The 25,860-nt window shown below is 48.8% G+C and overlaps 1 protein-coding gene across 1 annotated transcript; it reads left to right on the forward strand.

Moving 5' to 3' along the window:
• The first annotated feature begins 23,191 nt into the window (after nucleotides 1–23,191).
• On the forward strand, nucleotides 23,192–25,423 carry LOC131209652 (equilibrative nucleoside transporter 2). Its single transcript, XM_058202764.1, has 3 exons — nucleotides 23,192–23,966; nucleotides 24,041–24,588; nucleotides 24,649–25,423. The coding sequence occupies exons 1-3, from the start codon at nucleotides 23,390–23,392 to the stop codon at nucleotides 24,961–24,963; spliced, it is 1,440 nt and encodes a 479-aa protein (XP_058058747.1). The 5' UTR covers nucleotides 23,192–23,389; the 3' UTR covers nucleotides 24,964–25,423.
• The last annotated feature ends 437 nt before the right edge of the window (nucleotides 25,424–25,860 follow it).

Consider the following 25,860-nt stretch of genomic DNA (forward strand, 5'->3'; position numbering starts at 1 on the left):
CCGTACAGTGACGAATGCAGATTTCACGAACACACCACACCACGGTTCCGGTACCGGTGCCGGTTCCGGCGGGGTTGACTTATGAAAAGAAAATTTTTACGACTTCCACGCCATTGCTCCTTCCGCTGTGCACTCTAGGTGAGCCACGCCACCGTGAAAAGTTCGCCCAATTCCGTACACACATCAGTCAACCGGAAGTGGCCATTGTCAGCCGACGGGAGGCAACCCGCGGCTTAGAAAACCTTTGCCGACCACAGTACTTCGGCAACAGCGAAACAACAACGGCGAAACAATGAACTTCATTTCGGGAAACATCAGTCTCCGCGTGACGCGTGCGTCTGACGGAGCGGAAACGGCCACTTTTGGGCGTGCCAAAAAGTATCGAAGAACTACGCTGCGCTGCGTTGCCAAACACGACGGTGTGGAAAACATTTTCATGTTCCCTACGGATTTGTTGAGGATTCTGTGGTTTTTTTTTTGCTCGTCTAGTCGTTCCTACGGAGCCATCCTAAGAGTTCCAGCACAGAGCATGGCATCTTGCGTCCGGGCCATACGTGTCGAAATTTCTTCTCCTCCTTAACATCTCCTGCCAGCACCATTTCCGGAACCTGCACCGGAAAACATGGCTTCTGCTGTTTATGAGAATTAACACACAAAAAAGCCGGGGCTCGGGACGGCTTCAACGCAATGCAGCTAGCAGAAGATACAGTTTTTCTGTGGAACGACAACGACAAAATAACGGCGCGCCATAATAAAAGAAAAACTCGGAACATTTTTCATACCAACTGCCAACTGGGTGTATGTGTGTCCCAGCGGCCCCAATGGGGAAGGTGTCAGCCGTAGGCAGCAGCAGGCACTCAGCAGCCACATCCTGATTCGCCCACAAACGGTACCCAGCGAAGGGTTAACGCAAAAGTAGTTTTGAGATTACTTCTTCCTTAAGTTAACATTAAAACTATTGAGCCTATTGAGTCTATTGTTTCAGTAAATATTTTGCTTTATTTTACTCATACAAAAAGGGATTTAAAAATGGGTGCTATTGTATTTTAGCAATAAAGAATAATGCTGTTTAAACCATGTGACTTCTACCATTGGGCACATTTTTGAAGGAACACAATTTAAAAAATATTCATTAAACATATTATAAAAAAGCGCCACAATGTACCGTTTCACTTGACGTGGCCACCGAAAGTAATAAAAATAACACAAAATAAATCAACCCACCTAGCGATGTCGCCTGGATGGTGATTTTCATTTTCAGGAGCATTTTATTTTCATCCCGCATTCCGTTGGCTGGCCCGTTCCCTGTGCTGTGGTGGGCCACCGTTTGCCAGCGAGAGATGCGCATAAATAAGCAAAACAAATGAACACTCTCAACATTCCGCAAGCGAACCACTTCACGCGCGCTGCAACGTGGCCACCGGTGGGGGGGTGCAGCGCGAGGCGAAAACTAGCATCATTTTTCATTCCGGCAGACAATATTTTCAGCCCGGCATTTGTTCCGTTTTACTACTTCTCTCATTTTAATTTTGAAGATTTAATCTAAACTGCACACACAGCCACGCGCGCGCGCGCATGGTGCAGTAAAGGACGGCAAGGAAGCTCCTTGTCCCCGGGAAACTAATCGAGGCACGAACGTAGACGCGGCGCGTAACGGTGTTTGCGTGTGTTTTTCTGGCACTTGGCCACCTGCTGGGCCACTTATTTATATCAACAGCGGTTTTCAGGACCCGAGAGCGGTGACCGGCCCCGGGGGCCTAAGTGTGCTGCATTTGTCATTGCGCCGCACAGGTACGCACAGGAATTCGCTGCCTATGTTGGCCGGGGACGATGGATGAGTTATGTGAGCGCGATGCACGGTGCAGCAGCGACCAAAGCGACGACCCCGCACAGCGGGCCACAAACGCTTTGTAGCGGAAAAAATACGGAAAGAAAAATTGCCTGCAGGCCACCCAGGCCACGGGCCACGGACGGCCCCGAACGGGAATCGCTTTTTCAAGCCCCATTAAACTTAACAATATTGTTCGCTGTGGCGCTGTTAATTATTGAACGGTTTATTATTAAGTACGGGTAAAATATTAAAAACAACCGATTGCGAAGACCGCAACCGCAGACCCCTGGACCCCCTTGGGAATGGCGTGTTGGTGGTGGTGGCGAAAGCTGTTTTAATAAATTGTGCTCCATCGCACCGCTCAGCTTGGCGCATCGACAAAATGTTCCGAGTAAATCCCCTTTTTTGCGCGAAGAATTTAAAGTAAAGTTATGGCATTCATTGGAGTCCGTTATGATCGCTGTCTATCATGACATAATTTTCAAGCAAGAAAAAACAACAACTATTTTAATCCTATTCAGCGAACCGGTCATTTGAGCGCAGCATTCAATTGCGCCAAGTCAAAGGGTCAAGTACTTAGCAAAAAACAATTTCCATCGCAGTTGGCCCCGGTGGCAGCTACCGAGCATTGGGCATAGAGTTTCCATTGGCGCGTCTCTAGGAAACGAGTAAAGTAGGCTTTTCACCCGTTTTCGAGGTATCACAAAATGGCGCACACGGCACTGGACCCATGAACAGAGACAGCGAATCGGTGTTGCTAGTACATTAAGGGAGCTGGGAAATTGAATATTTTATTTTATTTTTCAAACTGTGTATTTTTCAGCTGTCTAACCATCCGTCCATGTGTTGCTTTGGAATTCAAACAGCAAACGAACCTTGCGAAGCGAAAGGCTTTGAATCGCAATTGTGCATGAGTCAACAGCAGAACAAGTCAATCGCCGCGGAATTGCACGATATTCCCGATGATCGATCGATCGCCCGTTCCGTTTCCCTCCCGCAAATTCGCGAACGGTGCCCTCAATCTAATCGATCTTCTTGATTTCCGACTGCCGTCGGCAAACTTTCTCGCAAATAATCCAATTCGCATCGTACGCGAATCAGTACGCACCATTTGCGCCCTGTCGGCACTCGTATGCATTAATCTTCGTAATTGCCAATTAAATCTGACAGATTAATCGTATTAATAAGTCTCAAATGCATCGTTACGGACCCCAATTCGCCGTTCTGGCGTCGCCACTGGCGCCCGCTCCGTGAAAACATCCGTAATCCAGTTCCGCCCGACTGGTTCGGGTGGGACTAATTTAGCGCGACAATCTGCCGAAGTGACGGAAGTGACGGAAAGCAGGACAGCACCGGTTGGGGTTAAGAAAAATGAGTCATCGACTACACCACAGTACACACGGATGCAATGTAGTAGAAATCCGATCGTTCATCTGATTCGTTGATTCTTAGGGAGTTTGTTCTGCTTGTTTGGCGATCTTTCGTTTTTCGCAAACTTGTGCACACAAAATTTAGTAGATTTCGCGTAAAAGGTATTAAAATAACGGTATATTTTAATAAAGGTAATATTTAGGTAATAAAGGTATATTTTAATAAAGGTATATTTTAATGTTTAAAAAATACTTACCGATGAAAGTGCTGCGAAGGTTTTCTGTGCGACATAACATTCCAAGCGTCGCTAATTTGCCCCACAAGGTTGTTTTTTTCGCTCTGTTTAAACCCCCATTCCGTTTGTTTGCACTGCCACGGGGAGTAATGAAACAGACTTTAAGCAAACACATTTACCCTTATCGTTACGACATCCACTTCATTGCCTACTCAGCGGTGCATCGAACGAAACTAATGTCTTTACACTTCACGAGAGCCACAGGACACTGGGCACCACGCACCGAGCGGTCAGCGACGCGACAGTACTAGCGCCTAATTAAACAAATTAGCTTATTTGTACATACCTCTGTCGACGCACCACGCCACGCCCGGTTTCCACAGAACATAAATCAATTTTCTTCTCTGCATATTCAATAAATCGGATAAATTGTTTGCAAATATTGAAACGGTCGGCGCTCCACGCTTCACGAAGTTCCCGACTCCGGGCAGCATTTCTCTCGATTCGCCTTAAAGGGAACGGTCTAGCTGCTGGCCAAATGCCGGCCCTTGCCAGCTGTCTTGCTGGAGAAAGTTGGCCAAATATCAACACAGCAACAAACCGATAGCGACCGAGACCGAAAACCCGACCGCCACCGACCTCACGGCGCACTTCGACCGATGTTCGACATAATTCAATTTTGCGCTACGTGTCAGATTATTTACAAAAGACCCCCCCTGAAGGCTTGTGCATGATTAATGGGTCGCTTTGGCACCGGCACCAGCTAGAAGAACGCGACCACTATTGTTTACCTCGCTGGCCAGCCTCAGTGGCCGGTGAACACAGTTAGTCGAAAAATATCTACAACCGACCACGCACGCACACTGATGAATGTTGCGTAATATTTTAGCGAAAATTTATCACAAACTACTCTCTCTCTCTCTCTCTCTCAGAGCTTCGTTTCTAATGCGCACACAGCAAGGAGTGGTCAAAGTATGCTTTGCAGAAGAATTCGATCGGCGACGGGCAGAACCACCAGAGTCTTCCGGCAATAATTAGCAGCGAAGCGAGTAAGTGGCCTTCATAATTGCCTCCATTAATCACGGCGAGCCGTGACCACACAAGAATGTCGCACAAATTGTGTTAATATTGTTTTGTTCACTGCGACGCAGGACGGAATACATACCACCGAGTTCATATTGGTATGTAATATGGTGGCCTAAAATTATTCGAAAAATTCCCTCAAGTACAGGTAATTTATTTCAGTGATGCAAATATCTGGCCAATTGCAGTTTGGGTTCCTCGATCCCGGAACATTGCCGCCAAGAAAGCCTGTGACCATATTTCACCTCAACGCGCTGTCGGCACGCCTTTTCAGAAGGGCCAAATATATCACCACGCGGGTCTTAAAGTGTCTTGTTGCTACATCCTCCGGCTCCGGGATTGTCGCTGGGTATGTTTTATGAAGAGCTTCACCGATGTTTGCACAAATCCCCCCCACAAGCGAAAGGACACTTAATTTATGCTTCATTAAATGAATATGCAGATAAAATGCGACTTCCATTCGCACCCATTATCGTCGCACCGCGTCGGGACTTTTGGACCAGAGGAGTGACCCCGAAGAGCCAGAGGAGTGATTTGGGAAGTGTGTCCGAACAACCGTAAAAACACTTTCTCAATACACGTTGTGGGGGTCTACGGCGGTCTGCGGAATGGGAACTCACGCTTCGAGGCTTCTGGTCGAGAGCATCCCGTCCGACCAGCATAGTAATGGGAGACCCTGGTTACGACGTCCTGGCCCCGCTTCTGACGGTATTTACTTTCCACGGTCCCCACGGTGATCTAACCGTGAGTCCTTCGCGTCGCCCAAGCTGACCACAAGCTTTGGGAAAAAGCGTTTCGACCGGGCCACGCGACGGGCGAATATTGACAGCGAATTCAGTTTGTAAAACACCGACAACAATTTGCCCCGTAATCATGCATATTCATAAGGGATTCTATCTTTACGCCGTCCGGCCGCTTCTCGGCGGGTGACCTGCTTATGAAAAACCGGAGCTCTGGTGCAGGTTCACTGTCAGCGAAGGCTGCATTCGGCGTTATGCTGATTTACTGTTTCGGGCCCGAAGCTAACGAGCGTCAATTACCACACCGAAATCGTTCTCTTTTGATAAATATGAAGCAAAGGACGACTTATTAAGTTTAAGTTAAAGATCGGCAAAAGGGTAAACTCATAACTTTAAACCTTCGCAGTTCGCAATCATCCCTTTTATTTCACGCTGCCGTAAAACCATATCCCAAAATATGCTCCCAACGAAGAAACAAGATTTTGTGGCCTTCAACGGCAAACCTTCCTTCCAGGTACTACGGCAAACAGCCTATCTACATCATAAAAGTATTTAAATTAGATTGTAGAAGATCCCTGCGGTTCGACCTTCGCAGCAGCCGCCGACAACAGGACACAGGATGCGGCATTCCTTGTGGACCGGCATCCCCGGGACCCGGGTTCTTGGACCGGCCCCACCGGGCACGGACCGATCATCAATTTCTTCATCACGTCATCACGGGCCAAAATCAAATCTCCCTTTCATGGCACTGCATAAATAAAAGCGGATCCCCGGCGCGGCAACGGACCGAACCGTAAGATTTGCTTGCTCCGGCGGGCTCCGGCTGCACTCCCGGGCCGGCCACGATGCCACCGTTTCTCATCCGTGTTCATGTTCGCAGTTCGCAGGCGGAGCGAGAAAAAAACCTTCCCAAAAACCCCTTGCCGAGAAATAAATGAAAAATTGGACAAACATGACACCGTGAATGAAGCCGTGAATTTGGGGTTGGTGGCCACCAAAATGAGGCCAGCGATCAGCCACCGTGGGGAAGGCAAATCCCAGGCCGTGTAGCACTAGGAAATGGATTTGTTCGCATTCTCCGTTCGCTCTCGGTGGCCCCGGGAAGGATTGCACCACCGTCCGGAACCGGAAGCTACCGAGGGTCTGGTGTCCGGAAATGAAGTGTAAAGGAAAATATTAAAAAGCGATGAGAGCCGAGAGAGAGCGTGGTCCACATCGGGGAGCAGCGTAAGTGCACTGGGTGTACCTATGCGACGGTCGCTACTGCACACTTCTGGCCAATGTTTCGGCAGCACTGCCGAAACCTCACTTTCCTGAATCTCCGTGACCATTGTTCCATTATTTTGTCAGACTTACCTATCGAGTTACTAAAAGCATTCTATTTTTTAGAAACGACCAGCATCGGGGCGATGTTTGTTTGGCGATGAGTGTTACTCTTCACCCCCCGAGGGAACCGTGGACGCCGAGGTGCAAATCCTCTATCTCTAATACTTTTATCTGTTCAATATATATTTCTCCGCCACAGTGCACCCCTGGCACACACTGAATTATGCATAACGAATCGAAAACGAGCCGTGAATACGCTTACGGGGTGGCTCCTACGGGGCCAGGTTTCTCGTCAAGGGACTCGCAAAGGGTCGGTGTGCGCGGTTGCGGTTAGTTCGAAGGAAATTGGCTCCACACGGTGCACCGGGAGCAGCATAAGAATAGAAGAACCACGGCCATTTGCATAAAATGATGGAGAGATTTTGGACCGCAAAAAAAAGAACGCAAACGAAGCGACAGTATGTTCGGTGCAAGGAAATGTTTTGTTTTACCGCCGCTCGGAACCGTTGAAAGCTGCTACGGATGTTCCTTTATAAGCTGTAAGCGCTATGCTTTCGAATGTTGGAAGATTTTTCGTTACAGCGGGCCAGAGAATTTAAAATAATATCACTTCGAGAGAGAGACGGGATACTCCACCCCGGGACTACATCTCCAATTCCGTTTCAAGTGTAAATTACCCATTGAGGGTTGTAATTAAAAATATATTGTTCGTTGGCCGGTTAAAACAAACAGCAGCCGGATTGGATTGAAATGAATCGAAACGAATCGATATTCCGCTTTGAGGTCCCTTCATTCGGACGTGGAGATTGTAGCACCTCAAATTTTTTTTCAGACCTTTTGAGATAGTGTTTAAATTTCAAACAACAATGGTTTTTGTTTCAAGTTGGCAAATGGTACCGACAATTGCAATCAAAGAAAATCGCCATCAACCGTTTTTCAATTAAACGAGATAAACGTTTTAAAATCCCCACTTCTCGATGCAACGGCGCAATTCAATGCAGCCGGCATTAAGGTCCACTCAAACAAATGGTTAATCGGCTGCCACGTGTAGCGGGTATAATTAACAGCATTCCACTGTTTTCTCTTTCTGTTACTGTTTACAATCCCCCGATCCCCAGCAAGGATCGTGCACAATGATGGAGTGACGGTTGGCAACAACACTGCGGAACATGGTGCCAACGGGGCACAAAACAGTGCTTAAAATGCGGAAATTAAAATGTCCCCTAGCGGTTTAAAGTGGGAGTTACGGGGCGAACAACGGTTGTCAGTACCAGATCATCATTACCAATATGTCGGTACACGTCCGTCGGTTGGGATCGTGATTTGGAGTCCGGTCGGCACAAGGAGCCTGGTCGGTTGTGACAGATCGACAGATAAAAATGTGTATTAAATTGGTAAAAAAAAATGCCAAAAATTCCAGACTCAACCACGTCAGACTCGTTTTAAAGACGAAACAAATTCATTTGGATTACCTCCACGGACGGACCCCCGCGATGACCGGATGTTTAATCTTAATCCGGTTATATTCTCACTCACGAACGGGTAATTTGCAGGCTGGCCGAAAGCCGCAGCCGATGGCAAAAAATGGTGGACAACTGGTGAACGAAACCAAAAGAACGAAGCAAAAAAACAGGTGACTAATACTCGTATCAACGTCCAGACAATTGTTTGTACGTTACCGCGTGCATTTATTCATGCGCCTTTGCAACCTGGGAAAAAAGGACATTAAGAGCGGATCCCAAAACTATCTGAAAAGGACAGTCGGTCGGTCGGTCAAACCGGGGGGGACAAAAACACGGCATCATTCAAAACCGAGCCAAAGTATCCGATTGCGGCACACACAATGGTGGTGCATTCAGAGGGTTTTTTTTCTGTTTTGCACCCCACAAAAAGCCATCCTTTACGACCCTCATGTACAATAAATATTTCATCATCCAATCCCCGGGAACCGGCCCTGGTGCTGGTGAAAGCAGCGGCACAACTAGGACACTCGCCCGGTGTCCGATCCGATTCCGGCCACGTAAATCCCACTCAGCGAAGCTGATTCATGTAGCCCTCCCGAGAGCCTTTTGGGTTATGCACGAAAGGACGATTGCGCCCGGACGTTACGGGCGCAGTCCGCCCCACGGGAGCAATTCTAGAACCGGATGCAATCGAAGTGCCCCATTGCAGTGCCGCCGGGGCGACTGATATGATACAAGCGCCAACGTGCCTGCCAGTCGTGCCGGCCAACCCGACAACAGTGCGCGAAATTGAGTTACAAAATGTTGGCGCAAAACTGTCGCGATAAAAATGGCGCATTTTTTTCCACGAAAAAATGAGCCACCATTCTTTCGGCCCATTTCTTTTTAATCATAATTCCGTCCCGAAACGCGGCGGGCGTGAAAAATTCGCCTATAATTCGCTTAACGACTAATGTAATTAGCCCCCCCGGTGTTTCGGTGTGTTTGCACGCACGCAAATCAATATTTTAATTTTATGCTTAATTCATGTTCCGACATTTTCCGTGACACCCGTTCCGAGTGGCGTTCGCAAGCCTCCACGGTGCCGCCGGATTCCAGGCGGATTTATTTTTCGCTGCCGCTTTTCGTATCTTTTATCACGTTACTGTTTCTTTCTACTGCCCTTTTTGGGTGTTGCGGGCGTTTATCATTCTGATATTTCGGTCCCTTTACGTCCCGGGTGCCGAGCTGCGGAAAGAATCAATGGATCTAAAAGCGCACAACACACACCGGTGCATGCAACATGAAAAGAGAGGCGTGAGAACGAGTCACAAAAAACGGCAACTCATCAGTACGAAGGAGTGATAAAAAAGCGCAATGTCCCGGTTTCGTTTCAAAACACTGCAACGAGGCCGGCAACATCGGGAATCCTGTGCCGCTGACGGTACGATGGCCGACGACGGTACGCAGTGTGCAATCCATAAATTATTTTTTCCTATCTGGAATTAAAACAAATAAAATTTGATAACATAAATCATTACAGATAAAAGAATGCGCAGCGTGAAATGGCACCGTCGTGTCGTACTATTAGCCGTGGCCACGGCACATGGGGAACGGTTTCAAAATTGCAGATTGAGAAGTGCAGAAAGGCGGCTCATGATACGAAATAGAAGATAACGGTTCAAGCAGTTACTAAAACTGGCCATACTATTAATGCTTATTTTGATTCATTTCATTAAGTCACCAACAGTTAAATTTACGAAATGTTAGTGCTCTGAAAGTTTAGCTTCACTATTTATTAACCGACCCCATTGAACGGGGTAAACCCAATAGCAGGCTGTGCGGATTCTGTCCAATGAATATGCGACTGTGGCACTAGAAATCCTAAAAGTGCATCCCTCAGATGAATGGAACAGCCAGGCGTGGGAAATCCAACCAATAAAGGTAAAAGTTTGATGTACCAAACCTGACAGTACGGATGGACGCCCAAATGGAAGAGGGAAAACTGGAATTGGCCATAATTTTTACTTCTATTCATCGACGAATAAACATCGCCTCAAACATGATGTCGATTCACACAGCACCAACCGGGCCCGGTCCGGCCAACGCGTGATAGATGGGGATCACATTGAAACAAAGTTCACAAACAGCAATGTTATTTTATGTTATGCCCGGACCCGGACTCAACCGGGCAGCAGAAAAAACGCATGAAAAACATGTCCATAAATGAGCCCAAAACATGAGGCAGATCGGACAACAACAACCAGTTCAGCTTACCGGAGAGTAGCTACTGCTGCATCGCTGCGCATCGTAGCAGGCTTTTGTGCGCTTTCATGTTTTTTCTGCCCCCTTTTGACAGCTGATGTTTGTCATTTAGTGAATGCAGTAGGTAGCAGGAGGCCATGACCGTGGCAGAATAATCACCGAGCTCGCTCCCGGGGACGTGGACCCAAAAGCCAACCAACCGACCGGCCCGTGGCCGGTGGAAACAATCGGGACTCGTTCCCGTTTCGGTACGTGGGCCTCTCCCTGTGGGGAGATTATTATTAATCTGTCTACATAAATATTTATATATTTTTTCCCCTTTCCTGGTGGGCCCACTCTGGGGTATCCGGTCCGTTCGAAAAGTGTTTCGTTTATCTATCCGATTATCACGCGGAACAAGGGGTGTGCACTTTAGCGACCGAATTCTATTTGTTCGGAGTGCGTTCGCTGAGAGTTCACTTCGCGCGTTACAATGGAGACGCATATTTATGGGCACGAAATGTGTGCTACTGCACCACTGGGTGCCGCGTGTGATTGATAATTTGTTTACGCAAGCACCGCACGTTACCCAGGCCCAATTTGTGGCCCGTAAACGGGGCCATTACTTATGGGTTCTATTGAAAAACTACAAACGTGGCAACACATTTAAATTCAAACGGTACACAAATAGAGAGTTTAATTAACATTTTAACTAACACGCTGGTTTGGCAGAAGGATAGTCAGCGCCAATCATCGCCCGCGGTTATCGTTTACATTTTCCCAATCAAAGTCCGAAGATGACACCGTCTAAATTATCATCCGTCGCCATCATCCCGCTTGCCAATGCGAGGAAGAAAAATATTTGCCCAGCATTCGAGACGATGCAATCGAAACCATCGAAATACGCAGAAAAGCAATCGCCAAGCTCTAAGGTTCGCGGTTTCCCACGATTGGCCGCTAGGATTGGTTATTGTTGCGGTTCCCCATTCCCGGGTTTCGGTTCTTTCCACTTTCTTCTCAAGTGGCCCGTGGCTGCTGTAATTTAAAGCGCTCAAATCCTGTCAATCCACTCTCGCAGAGAATCTTCGCCGATGTAACGCAAATCGGTATTTGCGTTGTGCTGTGAGCACGCAAAATAGATCGGCGTCGGCAAACAAATGAACCAATCGACCACCAAGAGCCCTACCAAGTGGTGCTGCTGATTGTGGCCAAACCTTGGTGCGGTTACCGTGGCAATTCGGGTTGAATTCGTGGAAAATAAATATCAATTACGCACCGGTTTTAATGTTATTGCTTAGATAAATAAATTAACCGAAATAATGCGCCCTGGGACACTCGGTCTGTTCAACATTCAAGACGGCACCAATTTTTTCTTGAGCCATTCTCCTGCCACGGGGGAAATAAAGTTTTCCTCCCAAAAAGGTTCGCCGGACACCGCCTCAACAAGTACGGACTCAGTGTACGGTGAAAAAAATCCGGCAGGGGACCATCGGTGAGCGTAATTTATTCGCTTCACTAGCCCCAATTCCGCTAGTCACGGGGCCCGGAATGGGGGATCCTTCGGGAATCGGGCAAGCCGGCCGACCAGATGTTTCTAGGCCAAAGCTCAAATCCATTACAACACGCCGGGGGACTCGGTGCCGTTTGCCAATTGGATTACAGGGAGACCGAAAACAGGGCGCGGGGACGACGCAAAGCAAAAAATATCCTTTCCGACCTTTCGGGGATGACCGCTACTTTATGGGACGACATATTTCCAGTCAGTTGATCGCAATAATTTCCACGCTCAACTGGCGCTAACTCAATTTGCGCTCGTGGTTCTGCGCTGCGCCCGGTCGAAGAAACACCAGTTGAAGGCCCGGAACGGAGGCCAGTCACGGATCGTGACCGTGGCCAATTCCATCAGGGGACTGTGCGTGCGTGCGTGCATGGGTAAGCCATTGGCGTGGAACACTGTCTTAAGCTTCAACATGCGTTAAGTTCCGGAAAAAAACTCATCTACTGTTTCTAGGGACGCGTTTGTTTTCAGTTGAAACCCCCAAATACGTTGCGGCCAACTCCCTGCGGTGAACAAAATCAAACTTTGCTTGGCACGATGGGATTTTGATTCGCTTTAAATTTGATCCAATTCTCGCTCTGGCCTTTACTGGCCTCGGGGGAACCAGGCACCATGCGCCTCCATTTCTGCGGTCTCCATCGCAAAGAAAACCACATACACAAATTCTTTCACATGTGGCCCTTCGGAATAGTTCGCATGTTTGTCGCCAAAGTCACCGAAGTGGGCCCCAAAAGTTGGCACGCAAAAACTGTCAGAGCGAGCGAGCGAGCGAAGGACTGCGATGGTCTTGAGGGAATGCCGACCGCCGCATCCCGCCGTCCAATTCCGATCGATGTGCCTCGATATTAACTCCGAATGTGACAAACATTCGAACACAACCTACCGAACTCCCCGCAGGTTCCTCGGTCGAATGGGAAAGTTCAGAAATTGAATTATTGACAGCGAACAGTCCCGCGGGGATTACTTGCCGGTGACGCTGCGGGCCCCTGGCCCTGGCTGGATGTGAAATGTTTGAAAACAACATCGTCGAGAAGTGAAAAGCGGTCCTCTCTCGGTCCTACTGGTGGCTGAGTTTCTACCCTACTCCGTACTGTCATCGATAGAAGCGATAAATCGTTCCGATCGCTCGCGAATGAAATGAGCAAACGAATGATGAAACTCCCTAAAGACTTCCCGGGAAACAAGCGAAACGCGCATCCGACGAACCGTCGGTTGCTCCGGCATCCCGCCTTCGGAATTCCCTTGGTAGCTTCCCCAGCGCCGGTTGATGGAAAACTTTTTCATCATTTTCACTCACTCTCCCGGTTAGTATGCAGCGACGGACGCGTTGCAGGACGCGTATGAGATCGCAATCTAGTTCTTTCCGCCATCTTCCGCAATTTCCACTGTACCGCAGAGACTTCTAAAGCAACTCGGTGGCTTACGGTGCTTTCACGCGAGACGTTCTCTCGAGATGACTATTGATGGCTGCAGCTTTCTGTAACGCCGAACGGTGACAATGGTGGCAAGTTTTATGGCACCTTTCATCTTTTGCCTGCACTCAGCTCGGTGATGTTGCTGATGATGTCTCAAAACACTCGACGTAGTGTAAGAGAAAATGTTTTTATGAACGTTTCATCTACATTTTGCAATCTTTATTCTTCTATCTCGACGCCCCTTGATGCACTTCGTACGCCAGCTCGAGCATTCTGATGATCAAATGTTACGCTCATGCCTGATTTATTTTATCTTATCCGGCTGCGAGATTTACTCTGTGTTCAAACCACACCCGGCCTAGCATTCCGAAGGAAGCCTTATGCCACATGCCGGATAGTTTATTAATCGTGTTACGGTCAGCGTTCTCAATTCACCCCACATCGGAATGCCCCTCGAAGCATATTTTATTCATGTCGACATGTCGCCTTTGCGACTGCGTCATTTTGCAGTAAATTCATAAAATTAAGGATAAAAGAATTTCGCTAGTCCAGAGCAGCCCCATTGTTGTGTCTTTAGAGCTGAACTTTGGTTCAAATTAAAAAGGGTTTATTTTCGCCACTACACTCACCAAACTTTGGCAAGCCACAGAAAGCGGGCTCCGGGGTAGTAAAGTAAACACCCGATTGCACCCGTTGCAGGTTTCCGAATGCATCCGAACACCACCGCAACTGGAGGTGGCACTGAAGAACGTCGAGCTCAATTTGCTCTGCTTTCCATACCATAAAGCAGCATTTCTCGTGAGGGCGCTGGCGAATTTTCGGGAAGTTTATGCGCCCTTACCGCACACAAACATCCGTTACAACCTCTGAAGCCGAAGGACTTCAAGCCGACGGTGCAGCCTCGGCAGCAGCTGCCTTCGGTGACGCGGTGGAATGTGTGAGCATAGGCCAAAGGGACCCCAAGCAACACCACGACGACGAATGTTTGGCCCCAGGACATGAATACATTTCGTAATATTTTATTTCCTGCCTCTGGAGCCCGGAGAGGCCCGTAGCTGCGGGTGCGGGAACTTTGAAGTAGACAAGGACACACCACAAGGCACTCGACCGCAACCGGATCTCCTGTGCTCGGGCTGCGAAGGGAACGGAGAAAAGATCAAATTTCATGCCCCACCAGAACCACCACCACCGACGACGACGCGGGATCCGAATGAAATGCTACACCACGGGATGCCTTGGCGTTGCCGGAATGCCTGCACAGGACCTGAAGCAGATTGGGTGTCGCGGTTACAGTGGTTCGCTCACAGAGTGTCACAATCGCACTTGTGCGACACTCGTAAAGACGCCGTAGCCCGGGAGTACATAACCCGACCATATACATCATGAAACAGCAATTAAGTTGCACAAGCTGAAAATATAAATTATGGAACCCTGTTGTAATTACTAGCGTGAATACGAGAATGTATCAATCAACATACAAACCGAAAACGGCGTCCCAAAGACAAGGACCTTAGCGCAAACAAGACTACGTAAATAGAGTTCCCGAGAACGCCACGGGCAGCAGCGTGTGGCAAAGGGACAAGTGTTAAATGGAATAAACTCTACCCGTGCCGTGCAGCGCAACCCCCGGCAGCTGTTTGCCAAACTTCCGAGAGTTCCGAGATCGCTCCGGTGGTGTTGTTGTTGTTACTAGTACTTGGTGCCACTTGGTGTCTCACCTTCCCTGCCGCGCCACGGGCCCTGCTGCGCTGCGAAATGGACTGAATGCGACATTATAATTCCATCACGAAGTTGCTCCTGGGATCGCGTCACCGGAAGGGACAGCGCCACCGCAGAGCGCAGAGCGCAGAGTGAGACCCCGTACACAACAAAACTAAAACTGGTTTATGGAAACTTGTGTATTCGTGTGTTTTGCGTTCCCCGGGCCACCCCAAAACCTTGGTTGCGCTTCAAATTTCTCAAGTTATTCGCCACAGACTGCGGGTACACATCCAGCTACAAGCGACACGTCGCGTGCACGTGGCTGCGGTGTTTGTGTGTCTGTGTGCGAGAAACCGAGGACGTATGTGATGTTTGCGCTCTGCGGTTCCCTTGTTGGCAAAGTGCAGCATCTTCCGGATCGAAAGTCAGTGTCAGGGAACCTCACGGACTCATCGCTCGCTCTCTCTCTCTCTCTTACGCCTTGGCTGTGAATCTCCTCAAAACTTCATTGTGGCCATTTGATCCCCCCCCCTCCCACCCCTCTATCTCTCTCTCGCCCACCCATGAGCTCGGCCCTATTTGCCGTCTACGAGAACAAAGCTCTGCCATGTCAAACAGACAACTTTTGCGGAGATGAACTTTTGGGCCGTTGGGCTGGTCCCCCCGGGCTGGGCACCATGTTTGATTCCGTGATTAATTTCGTATTCATTCTTGAAAACTATTTCATCGGATAATTATTCCGATTGCCCGCAGTTAAACAATGGCTGGCAGTTGCGATGCGATATGGGAAAAGTTTCCCCTGTCTGCCCCTTTCGGGGAGGATAAATACCGGAGTGCCGGAACCTGCTTTCGGCTTCGGGGTTTACGGGGACGAACACCGCCTTATTTCCATCCATCAATCTACGCGCCAAGTTGTCTCTTCAATGATACCTGCAGGTAGCATGTTTAATCTGCTCGTAATGCCCGTGGCGCGTCCTACAATGTTGGTGCAACCTGGTGAAGGAGAAATAACGGTGAGACGGTTGTAAGATTTTTGCTACCGTTTCGGTCGTTTTTTTTTACAATTTTGATTGCATCATTAAAATACCGAAAGCTCTGGGGACATTTTAAACATCCTGCTCAACAATTGAAAGATGGATTCCACTTTTCTTCCGCCAGTTGTGGGTTGCTGTGTTCCGTTTTTATTGTCATTACATTATCATTCCACTCGGGGGTTGCTTTGGTCGTTTATACCGAAATTCGTTCCCTGGTTGACGTTCTGCAGGGGCTTAAGTCGCCTTCAAGTTAAATGCCGAAGTTCCTCTGCCGGCCAAACTATGCGCAGCGCCAAACGGCGCTGTGGGCAATAAAATGAAACCCCAATTTCAATTTGTTACAGCAAATAAAACTCACCCATTGCCCAGGGGGCTGCTCGCAGCGGGATTTACATCCGATGGAACGGCGGCACTCTTATTTTCCACGGCTCGCGTCCTGGCTGGACCAACTTTTTGCGTCATCTACTCCCGTCACGACCGAACTCGACTGATTACTGGTCCCGGTTCTCGACAAAGCCGGAAAATTACTACTGTCCGCGTCCGGTCCACCAAGCCGCTTTCGCCGCTGCTTTCGAGTGTTTGAATGGAAAATAACTTTCATTTTCTTTCGTTTTCTTTCCGGTCATCTCTTAACGCCACCGCCTCGCTCATTCAAAGACTCATTTGGCTGTGACGAAAGTGACAGTTACGAAAATTCGTTCGTCATCAGTTCTGACAGACTCATTTGTTGCTCTGGTTGCTGCGATCTCCTTGCTTCACCCCGTGTCTTGCTCTTGCATACTGCCATGCCCCACACGTTTCCCATGCCATTTTTCACCTGAGTGGGGCACGGGCGCCTTCCATCTGTCACGCTGTTTGCTAGATTGCTTCGATGTGAAATTGCAATTTTTGAAAATGTCACAAACCGTTTCAAAGTGGAATTCCCCGAAGAAGGTCTCCCCGCTGGGTACTCACCGGAGAGCTTTAGGAATGCTTGCCTCCGATAGGCCGATTTCTAATTATCTTTGTTGGAATTCTTCTTTTTTTCTGCCGTCTTTAAGCAATACTGAAGCACGGAAGGATCGATTGCTAAATTTTCCAGAAAAGCAAATCCCGCCACAAAAAGCCCCCACGTCTTATGGCTTAAGGAACCCGCGCGACGTCCCACGACTTGCTAACGAAGGAAGGAGAATCGTGCATTTCTTCAGAACTCGGAGGATTGCTTCGTTTTGATTGCTTGTTATTCTCGCTCCGGGCCGCCATACACGAGGGAGAGGATCAAATCAAAAGAAAACCCCGGCCATGTGGCATATTGTATGGGCAATGTGGCAACCACTCTTCACAGAGCTCAGCCACGAGTGCGGAAGGCTTTACCGACCCCAATCATTCTAATTGCGGTTCCAAGTAGGTGACTTCGTAGAATGCGCCCATATTTGCTTAACAAAGGCAAAAAAGCTACCATTCCGCGCTTCATTGTGCGGATTTTTCAGGTTTCCAATTCGATTGCTCAAATTGGCACCCACTTATTGCCCTCATAAAACAGTGCAATATAGTCAATAAAACAGAACGTAATTAAATTAAAAATCTAACTTTTCGACATTCCGGTACAACGCGCAGGCAATCCCAGTTGCCCAAAATGAAGCCACCTCCAAAATAGAAGTTCTCATCGAGGCGAAAAACTTGGAAAGGACAAGGCCTAACTAGGTCCCGCTCTAGTGTCGGTTCACATCGAAGCCTCTGCGCGCTTTCAAATCGGTGTAGAACCAAAAAAAAGGACGATGGACGCGATATATTGAAAAGCAATAAGGACTTAATGAAACACAGTTCCCCGCGCCGACCCGGGCACTAGGCAGGCCAGGTATGGACCCAAATTTCGGTCCATTTTAGAGCGGCGGCGTTGCGAGTTTTTGCGCCGATTCGAACGAATCAAATGGACCGGAGTGGTACCACTCGGGCGCGAATTCGAACGCTCATGCGCTCGACCCGCTCACCGCGAACCAGTTAAGGAGGTCTGATCCTTTTGATGTTCTCACTATGCACTTACCGCCCCGTATGGGAGCATAATCCTTTCCGGCCAGAGGAAAAAAAGAACACGATAGGTTCCAAACGAAATTTCCAATAATGCGCGCGCGCCATCGTCCTTCACACTGCGCCCATCGGCGGCGGCATTCGCTCCGTCGGCGAATGTTTTCGGATGCCAATGTCGGTGGCCACCGATGACGACGACGAATGATATTAAAATCAAGCGAAAGCCAGTGAAAGAGTCTCGTTTTTTTTTGCTCTTGCTTTTGCTGAACACCAATGAGAAGTGACCGAAGTGCACAACCCGCGGGAGTCCGGAGCTTCATTTGTGTTTTCAACTCCCATCGAAAGGTTCGTTCGTTCGGTCGACTTCGGCACTATGCACCGTGCCGGTTCCCAACCGGTTCCCCATTGAAAGTCGTTTCAAATTTTCGAACTTTTCAAATCAGCACTTTCCGGGTGCTGGCCGCCGGTGTCGGGGAGTCCCGGGACCCCAATAGAGAGAATGCACTCTCTGTTCGCCGGACGAGCTTCCAAGATTGGATTAAGCGAAAGACGCTCCAGCGGCGGCGGTGATTTTAAGACCTGTTTTTGTGCCAAAAAGGAATTTTCTTAAGCGTGTTCTTTAAAGGCAAAGTCGTAAAAGCGGGCAAGTTACACATAGAGCAAATAAGCTGATAATTTTTTCGGTTACAAGCTGGAGCGTAGACGATAATGGGTTTAATAAGAAATGCATGCAGCTTTTTAAAGAAAGTCTCTTCCTCGTTGCATTCGTTGCATAATTAAAGGCCGGGCAAACGTTTGTGTGGGTTTATTTACCTACGACGACAGGCTGTGTGACCGGCCGATCCTTTTAATCTTTGTATTAAAACTTCACAGCCCACCGCACGTTCTGGCGAAAAATCATTAACGAAAGTCGGTCCTGGCCGGGTGTGCAGCACATTTGTGGTACCGGAGCAGCTTAAATGCTCCATTTCAAAAAAGGGGCAGGATAGTGTACAGGATAAGTGAGCAAATACTTTTTTCTACATCACCCGAAAGGTCTTGCAGTCTCATAGCGTCTTTCGGTCCATTCCTAAGCCGAGAGCCAACCACCAAGCACGAAAGATCCTCAGCTTTATGGTCTAACAGTCTTAATCTGTTCGCCAAAACTTTGACCACGACTTCACTGCTGCTCGTTGTGTGATATTCGGGGCCACCTCGGAGCATCTTAGTTCCTGCACACCAAGATAAACATATTAGGGAGCAAAGTTTTGCTTGCATCTCCTTACGGGTGACCTCCTTTGCTTGACCCACGGCCCAATTACTGTTCGGAAGGATTCACATTTTCTATCGACTACGTGTCGGAAGTGGTTTGATAGGGCAATAATTTGGTGTCGAGCTGGATTAGCGTACGGGGCAAGAGTTGGTTGAGATGAGTAAAAATTATGTAATTACGTAAGCAACCACACCAAAACCATCCATTATCATTAAGTCCAACCTCTCCTTACTAAGCTTTATTTCACACAATGAATTGCACATAAGAACAGTTCTTCAAATTAGTTCCGAAGCAGGTTTCATGCACTCATCATCCATTTTGAGACTTCTCGCCGATAATTACCCAGCTTCTTCTAATAGTACTGCTACTAATTTCGGCACAGACCACAGGCGCTTAGTGCGACCAAATTTCCCTTTGAACCTAATCCACCATAACCATAACCATCGACGGCCACAACCTCCGACACGTTTCTGATTAGTTCACGGCTGGCGATTGAATCATAAAACGAGCCGAGTCGTTGAGGCCGGGCCCGAAAGCGTTATATCCTTCTCCGCCACGGCGGAGACGCCACCAAGACCCGACGCCATGCCAAGGTTCCGCGAACACCGCCTGTCGGCAACCAAACCGGAATCATTAAACTTTGCCAACTCTCATCGGCAGGCAGGCAGGGAAGCTGGAAAACTGTTTCCGTTCCACAAATCGTTTAAAAGCCCTTGGGAGGCTTCCCGACGGTCGGCCTCGCCAAGGCTCGACGGCCCCGGGGAGACTAATAAGCAAGCGGCACACGACGATGATCGGATCGCCGGTTGGGCTGTGTTTCTCAACGATTACGGTCACGCCACCCCGAAAGTCCTGGCCCGTCGGTTCCGGGCGGTAGTGATCCTAAAATCGCAAAGTCCTCGTTTGGGCGCGCGACAGCGAACAACCGCAACATTCACATGAAGATAATGCCGGGCCCGGGAAAGGGGGGGCCAATAAAATATTTAAAAGCACGAAACAGGTGCCCACCGCCTCTTAAAGTTTTATTTTCAATTTTTCCGCAGACACTTCCTGTGCTTTACTAGCTCACCCGCGGGATGGAGCGCATAATCCGGACAGTTTAGCCTCGATCCCCTTATCGATTCCGGGAGCACCCGTGTTCCCGATCGCCAGTGGAAGGCCGAGACAATTGATCCATGAACCGTCGCGACCCCGTTGTAAACTCCAGCTGTAGTAATATCGGAACCACTTCCATTAAACGATCCTTATCTTTACGATCTTCCCCACTAATGGTTGGGCCACAAGGTACGGGTCATGGTAAGTGCTCCGGAAGAGAATTTTGCTCCTCCTCCTTTTCGGACGGCGAGTACCTTAAGTCAGCCCGCGTTGAGTACTACCCAGACTTTGATTACTTGTTCGCCTGGAATCCTTCAGCCCCGGTTCTGGACGGCTTCCGCCGTTAGCCGGCGCGATTTTAATGAGTGAACACATTTTCCAGCACACCGAAGTTATGCTAACCGGAACCTCGCATGCCTCGGCCAGCAATGCTTGCCTGTGGAGCCGTTGTTGCGGTTGGTGCATATTTTGCTAATAAATTTATTGGGTTTTGATGAACAGAAGATATCCGTTGCATAATCAATTTGGCGTCAATTAAAAGAAGTGTATACGTTTCGTTATCACGGCGAGCAGTAGTTGGATCCACCTGATAGTCTTCATCGTTACCCTCCTTTAAAAGAAAAGCGTGAAAGCTACATCGGGATTGTGTAAACCAGAGGATAGCAAATGTAATAGCACCTCCTGGCGTAGAGACTTGTCGACCGTATCTTGGTCGTTGCCATCATAACCACCGCCAGCGGCAGAAGGATCACATTTCAGGGCAACGATTGTAATGCAATTGCGTTATATGACAGCGAAAAGGGGCGATTGTAAGTGAATAAAAAACCGAGCAGAAAACAGAGCCCGCGGATGACGCGGTTCTTCAACGGCAACGGGTAGGTAGCGAGTCGAGACAGCGGGTAGACAGCTTTCGAAATGCCGTTCAATATTTCATGTCAAAATGAAATGAATAAAACTGGAACGAATGAGTTCGAGTTCGCCGGAACTGCCCAAAGGGGCTCCCGAGCGAGGCAAAAACGGCACATCAATTTGAATCCTCAAGTCCGCGCCAGTCCCGCCACCCTCGGGCTCGGGTGTCCTGCCCACGGGTGGCGATACAAAAAAGGCGCGAAAGGAAACCGAAAGAATTGGCTGACTGGGTGGGTCAGACCTAAACCCATCAATTGGTGTTTGAAAAACTTCCCCAGACAATGCGAGAGAGCCGCACGCACAAGAACGCGCGCTCCGATGGAGCGGAAGCTGTCGATGTTGAAGAAAAAATGGCAGTTCAACGACGGAGCTTCCAGCCCGGGAACTTTGGTGTCGTCCGGAGCTCCCGGATGATGTCCGGAATGCATTGGAATGGCATCGAGATGGACCAGAAGAGTACTACCCGGGAAGAGCTGCTCGGGAAACAAGTTGTAGATGAATGGGAAGAAACTTAAATTTATTACCGAACCTCCTGTGTGCTTCGTGCTCCGTTCCGTGCTGCTAGCTGCAGAACTTTTATTTATTACCACTTGTTTGCAAGCATCGCGATTCCGATTAATCGAATTGATCCCGGCAAGGGGCAAGACTCCCGGTCCCGGTGCCAAATAAGTTGGAAGAATCGCGTGACAATGCTCCTCCCCGGCCGGTTCCGTAAGGGTTGCAAACTCGAGAAACTTGCCCTCGTCTCGCTCCGAAGATCTGGCGCAAAGTTTTCGCACCCTCTCTCAAAGACGTCCACCGGCAACGTTCTTAGCGTTTTATGGTCTGGCGATTTCGCGCGCAACGGGTGCAGATATCAGATATCAATTGCTCGAATTGGCCGCGAGTTGCGTCTGCTAGAGATTATCAACTTCACTCGGGCGATACAGTAGAACCGGTGACGATGAGTGAATGACTTACTTCCCCCGTAGCTTTTGTTCGGTTATTGACACCATAAAAGAAACTGCGTTTTGATGGGTGCGTCGATGTGAGACGCGAGTTCCCACTGGTGCCAATTGCGATTTGATAGCCGATGGATGGATTTCGTTGCACATCCATAAAACGGGGGGTTAGCGATACTTTTGGTATCGCATTTTTCGTCTTTAATCACATCTTATCCGGTTTTATTACGCGAGATTGACGAAGCAACAGAAGCATATTTATGTTTGATGATGATTATGAAAAGCTGCCCATACACACAGGTAGCAATCAAGCTTTGCTGCCACTCTTTTGCTAATCATTATTTTGTTATTCTAATTCTTCATCAATATTGAGCAGAACTGATACTAACCGTCCCTCTGACTGATACGACCGTCTTTCGTCGAACCAACATCAATAACGGACATAGTTTATAAGAAATTTAAGATTTTGAAAAGATTCCACACAAGTTTCAACGGATGCTTACAATACACCGCAGCTTGTGTGCAAAGGAGCGTACGTTGAGGCGGCTAACTTTTTTTCAGCCGCCGGCGGCTCACTAATTTGGCAAGTTGGAGAAATGTCATGCTCAAAATATGCCAGCCAAAAACCAGGGACCGGGAACGCCGGGTCGAAACGTCTGACGTCTGACGTCTGACGTCTGACGTCTCCAAAAAGGAAACAATATATTTTCCAAAAACAAAATAATGAAAAATGAAAAGAATTGTTTATTTTGAAGAGGGATTTAAGTCGATAGTTTGCTCATATTATTCATACATTAATTATATTATATTTCAACATTGCACTATACTAAGGTGTTCAATAAGTTCGTAGCCTCGATAATAGTGAGAGTGCATCAATATAACAAGATATATATAACAAGGCGCTTTCACAGTTTACAGTTTACCATTCCCTCTCGGTGTAGGTCGTTGCTTTACGAGTAATTGCGCCCGCAATCATTCCGAGCTGCGAACTCGTTCCACTGCCCTTCGCAGCGGAGCGGGCCTCCGTTATCAACGCCCAGCGATCGCGCCATGCATCAGCGGCCCACAAAGTACGAGCTGCTGTGAGCATCGTGAAACATTCTTACTCTTTGTTTCGCGAGTGCGTAGTGCGCGTGCAATCGATGTGACCACGGACGGCGAGCTTATCGATCGGCAGAGCTTGCCATAATTCAATCACGGTAGCCATGGATTATGCAACGATAAACTCGCGGCCACTGCTGCAGGACACCGACGATCGCGAGACGGACAGCGATGCATTTTTGGACGATAATTTTGCGGGTTCCATAAACGCTTCGAGCAGCAACATTCCGGACGCGTCCAAGGAGCCCACCGACACACGGATCGTCGTCGGCGGTGGACCCGGAAGTCGGGTGGCTCCGTTGGACAAGCTCCACTTTACCTACGCAGTATTTTATCTGATGGGCATGACGACGATGGTGCCGTGGAATTTCTTTGTCACGGCCGAAGAATACTGGCAGTACAAGTTTCGAAACGTTTCGTCCAACGACACCGGGATACTTACACCGCGCCAGCTCGAATTCCAATCCGATCTCAGCATCGCAGCGGCGGTACCGAGTACCATTTTTCTCATCCTCAATGCCTGCGTTGGCCACCGCATTCCGCTGAACGTGCGGATGAACGGATCGTTAATGTTAATGTTCCTCATCATGATCGGGACGACGTTCATGGTTCGCGTGGACACCGACCAGTGGCAGGATGCGTTCTTCAGGCTTACCATGCTCTCCGTCGTCGTTATAAACAGTGAGTAACCAGATCCTTCAGCCTCCCATCTCGGACTGAAGATTAACGTTTTGGTTCCCATTCCCGTTTGGTAGGTTTCTCTGCGATACTGACTGGTGGGCTGTTTGGGATCGCGGGACAGTTTAGTGCCCACTACATGACGGCCGCCGTGAGTGGCCAGGCGCTGGGAGGGATTTTCTCTGCCATCGCCGATATCGTCGCCCTGACCTTTGCCAGCAACCCCACGACGACGGCGTTCGTGTTTTTTATCATAGGATGCGTGGTGTTGTTCCTGTCGCAACTCGCCTACTACGTCATGTCGAAGACGCTGTTCTTCAAGTACTACACCTCATCGAAGGCGCTGATGAAAAGCTCACTGGAGGCGGATCTGAGTTCGCGCGAACTGTGCCCCCGGCTAGAACCCCGGTTCCCGGTGGTGTTGGGCAAGATTTGGCTGTACGGGTTCTCCGAGTGGCTCGTGTTCGTCACTACCCTGTCGATCTATCCGGCCGTGACGGTGCTGGTCGGTTCGCAGAACCATGGGCGTCCGTGGAACGACGTTTACTTCCTGCCCGTCGTGAACTATCTGCTGTTTAACACCGGTGACTATTTGGGGCGCGTTATTGCCGGGTTCTTCGAGTGGGTAAGTAGAAGTCGAACCGGCAAACCGAAATGCGTGGTCCTTACTGCTTTCCCGTTGCAGCCATCGAACAACGCACTGCTGATCAGCGTGGTAACGATCGGCCGGATTGCGTTCGTACCGGCGATGCTCCTGTGCAACATTACGCAGCATCACAACTTTCCGGTAATGATCCACTCGGATTACATATTCATTGTGCTGATGGCTGCGTTTTCATTGTCGAACGGATACCTCGCCAACATTGCCCTGATCGGGGCGCCACGATCGGTAGAACCGCACGAGAAGGAGATGGCCTCGTCGATGATGGCCGCCTTCCTCGGTATAGGGCTGGCGTGCGGTTCCACCATTAGCTTAATGATTATCGAAATGATAAAGTGATACACAGCTTTCCGGTAGGGCAATCGCGTCCCCGGGACCAAATATCGAGGATTTTATTTACAACGAAACTCAACCCCCGGACAAACAGGTACGGCGTGAGCGGGTTCCGCGTTTTGGACCGCCGCACTCGCTATTCTGTTATCCGCCCGCCCGTCCGTTGCGAAGTGGCACGTGGTTTCTGGGCACATTTATAAGGTGACGATGTTCTGTTATTTTAATCACCTAATGTCCCCAGTGTCGATAGGGAAAGTGTCGTAACATTGTAAGATAATTACCTCAACCGCGGGGCAGAGACCGTTCACTGATCCAACATAAATTGTATTCGTCCACGTCCCTTGGTGCTCGAAGACTGGCTCTCGGTTGAAGATGGAGGAGGCATAGACATTTAAAAGACCTACAGGCATACAATACATAATCATAGTAAACATGTGTAAACATAGACGCAATAAAAACGTGATCGTGAGTAAACAAATTGGAACAAAAACAAAGAACTTCACCTTTGATTCCACAACAAATGCGCCGATCTTGCGCGTCTCCTGACCGTGACCGAGTTCTGGCAGAAACGGTGATTCGAATGTGTGCACTCATTACGGCCAATCACGAGCCATTATGACACACATTGCGCCGTTGCACGCGGCATGAGCCGAAGAAGCTCGTTATCGTCGCTGATAACGGAGTGCAAGTCGCGGAGGCCACAAGTTGCACTTGCAGGAGGGCGAACAAAAACACACGATCGTCCGATCCAAAAGTCCAATGAACTGAATGTGAATGGATGACTACCCCGTTCCCCAGGAATTCCCAGAAAAGCGCATTACGAATGCGTTCTTGCAGGACAGTGGCAGTTGACTGCTGCCATTTGAGCAGCATCTTTTAATTGACGATGACGATTTAATTTTA

The sequence above is a fragment of the Anopheles bellator genome, chromosome 2 (assembly GCF_943735745.2).
Source record: "Anopheles bellator chromosome 2, idAnoBellAS_SP24_06.2, whole genome shotgun sequence".
Taxonomy (NCBI): Eukaryota; Metazoa; Arthropoda; class Insecta; order Diptera; family Culicidae; genus Anopheles; species Anopheles bellator.

Coding starts and splice junctions, on each gene's coding strand:
- LOC131209652 (XM_058202764.1), top strand. CDS start 23,390: ATGGATTATGCAACGATAAACTCGCGGCCACTGCTGCAGGACACCGAC. Junction 23,967..24,040: donor CTCCGTCGTCGTTATAAACA/GTGAGTAACCAG, acceptor CCCGTTTGGTAG/GTTTCTCTGCGATACTGACT. Junction 24,589..24,648: donor TTGCCGGGTTCTTCGAGTGG/GTAAGTAGAAGT, acceptor TTCCCGTTGCAG/CCATCGAACAACGCACTGCT.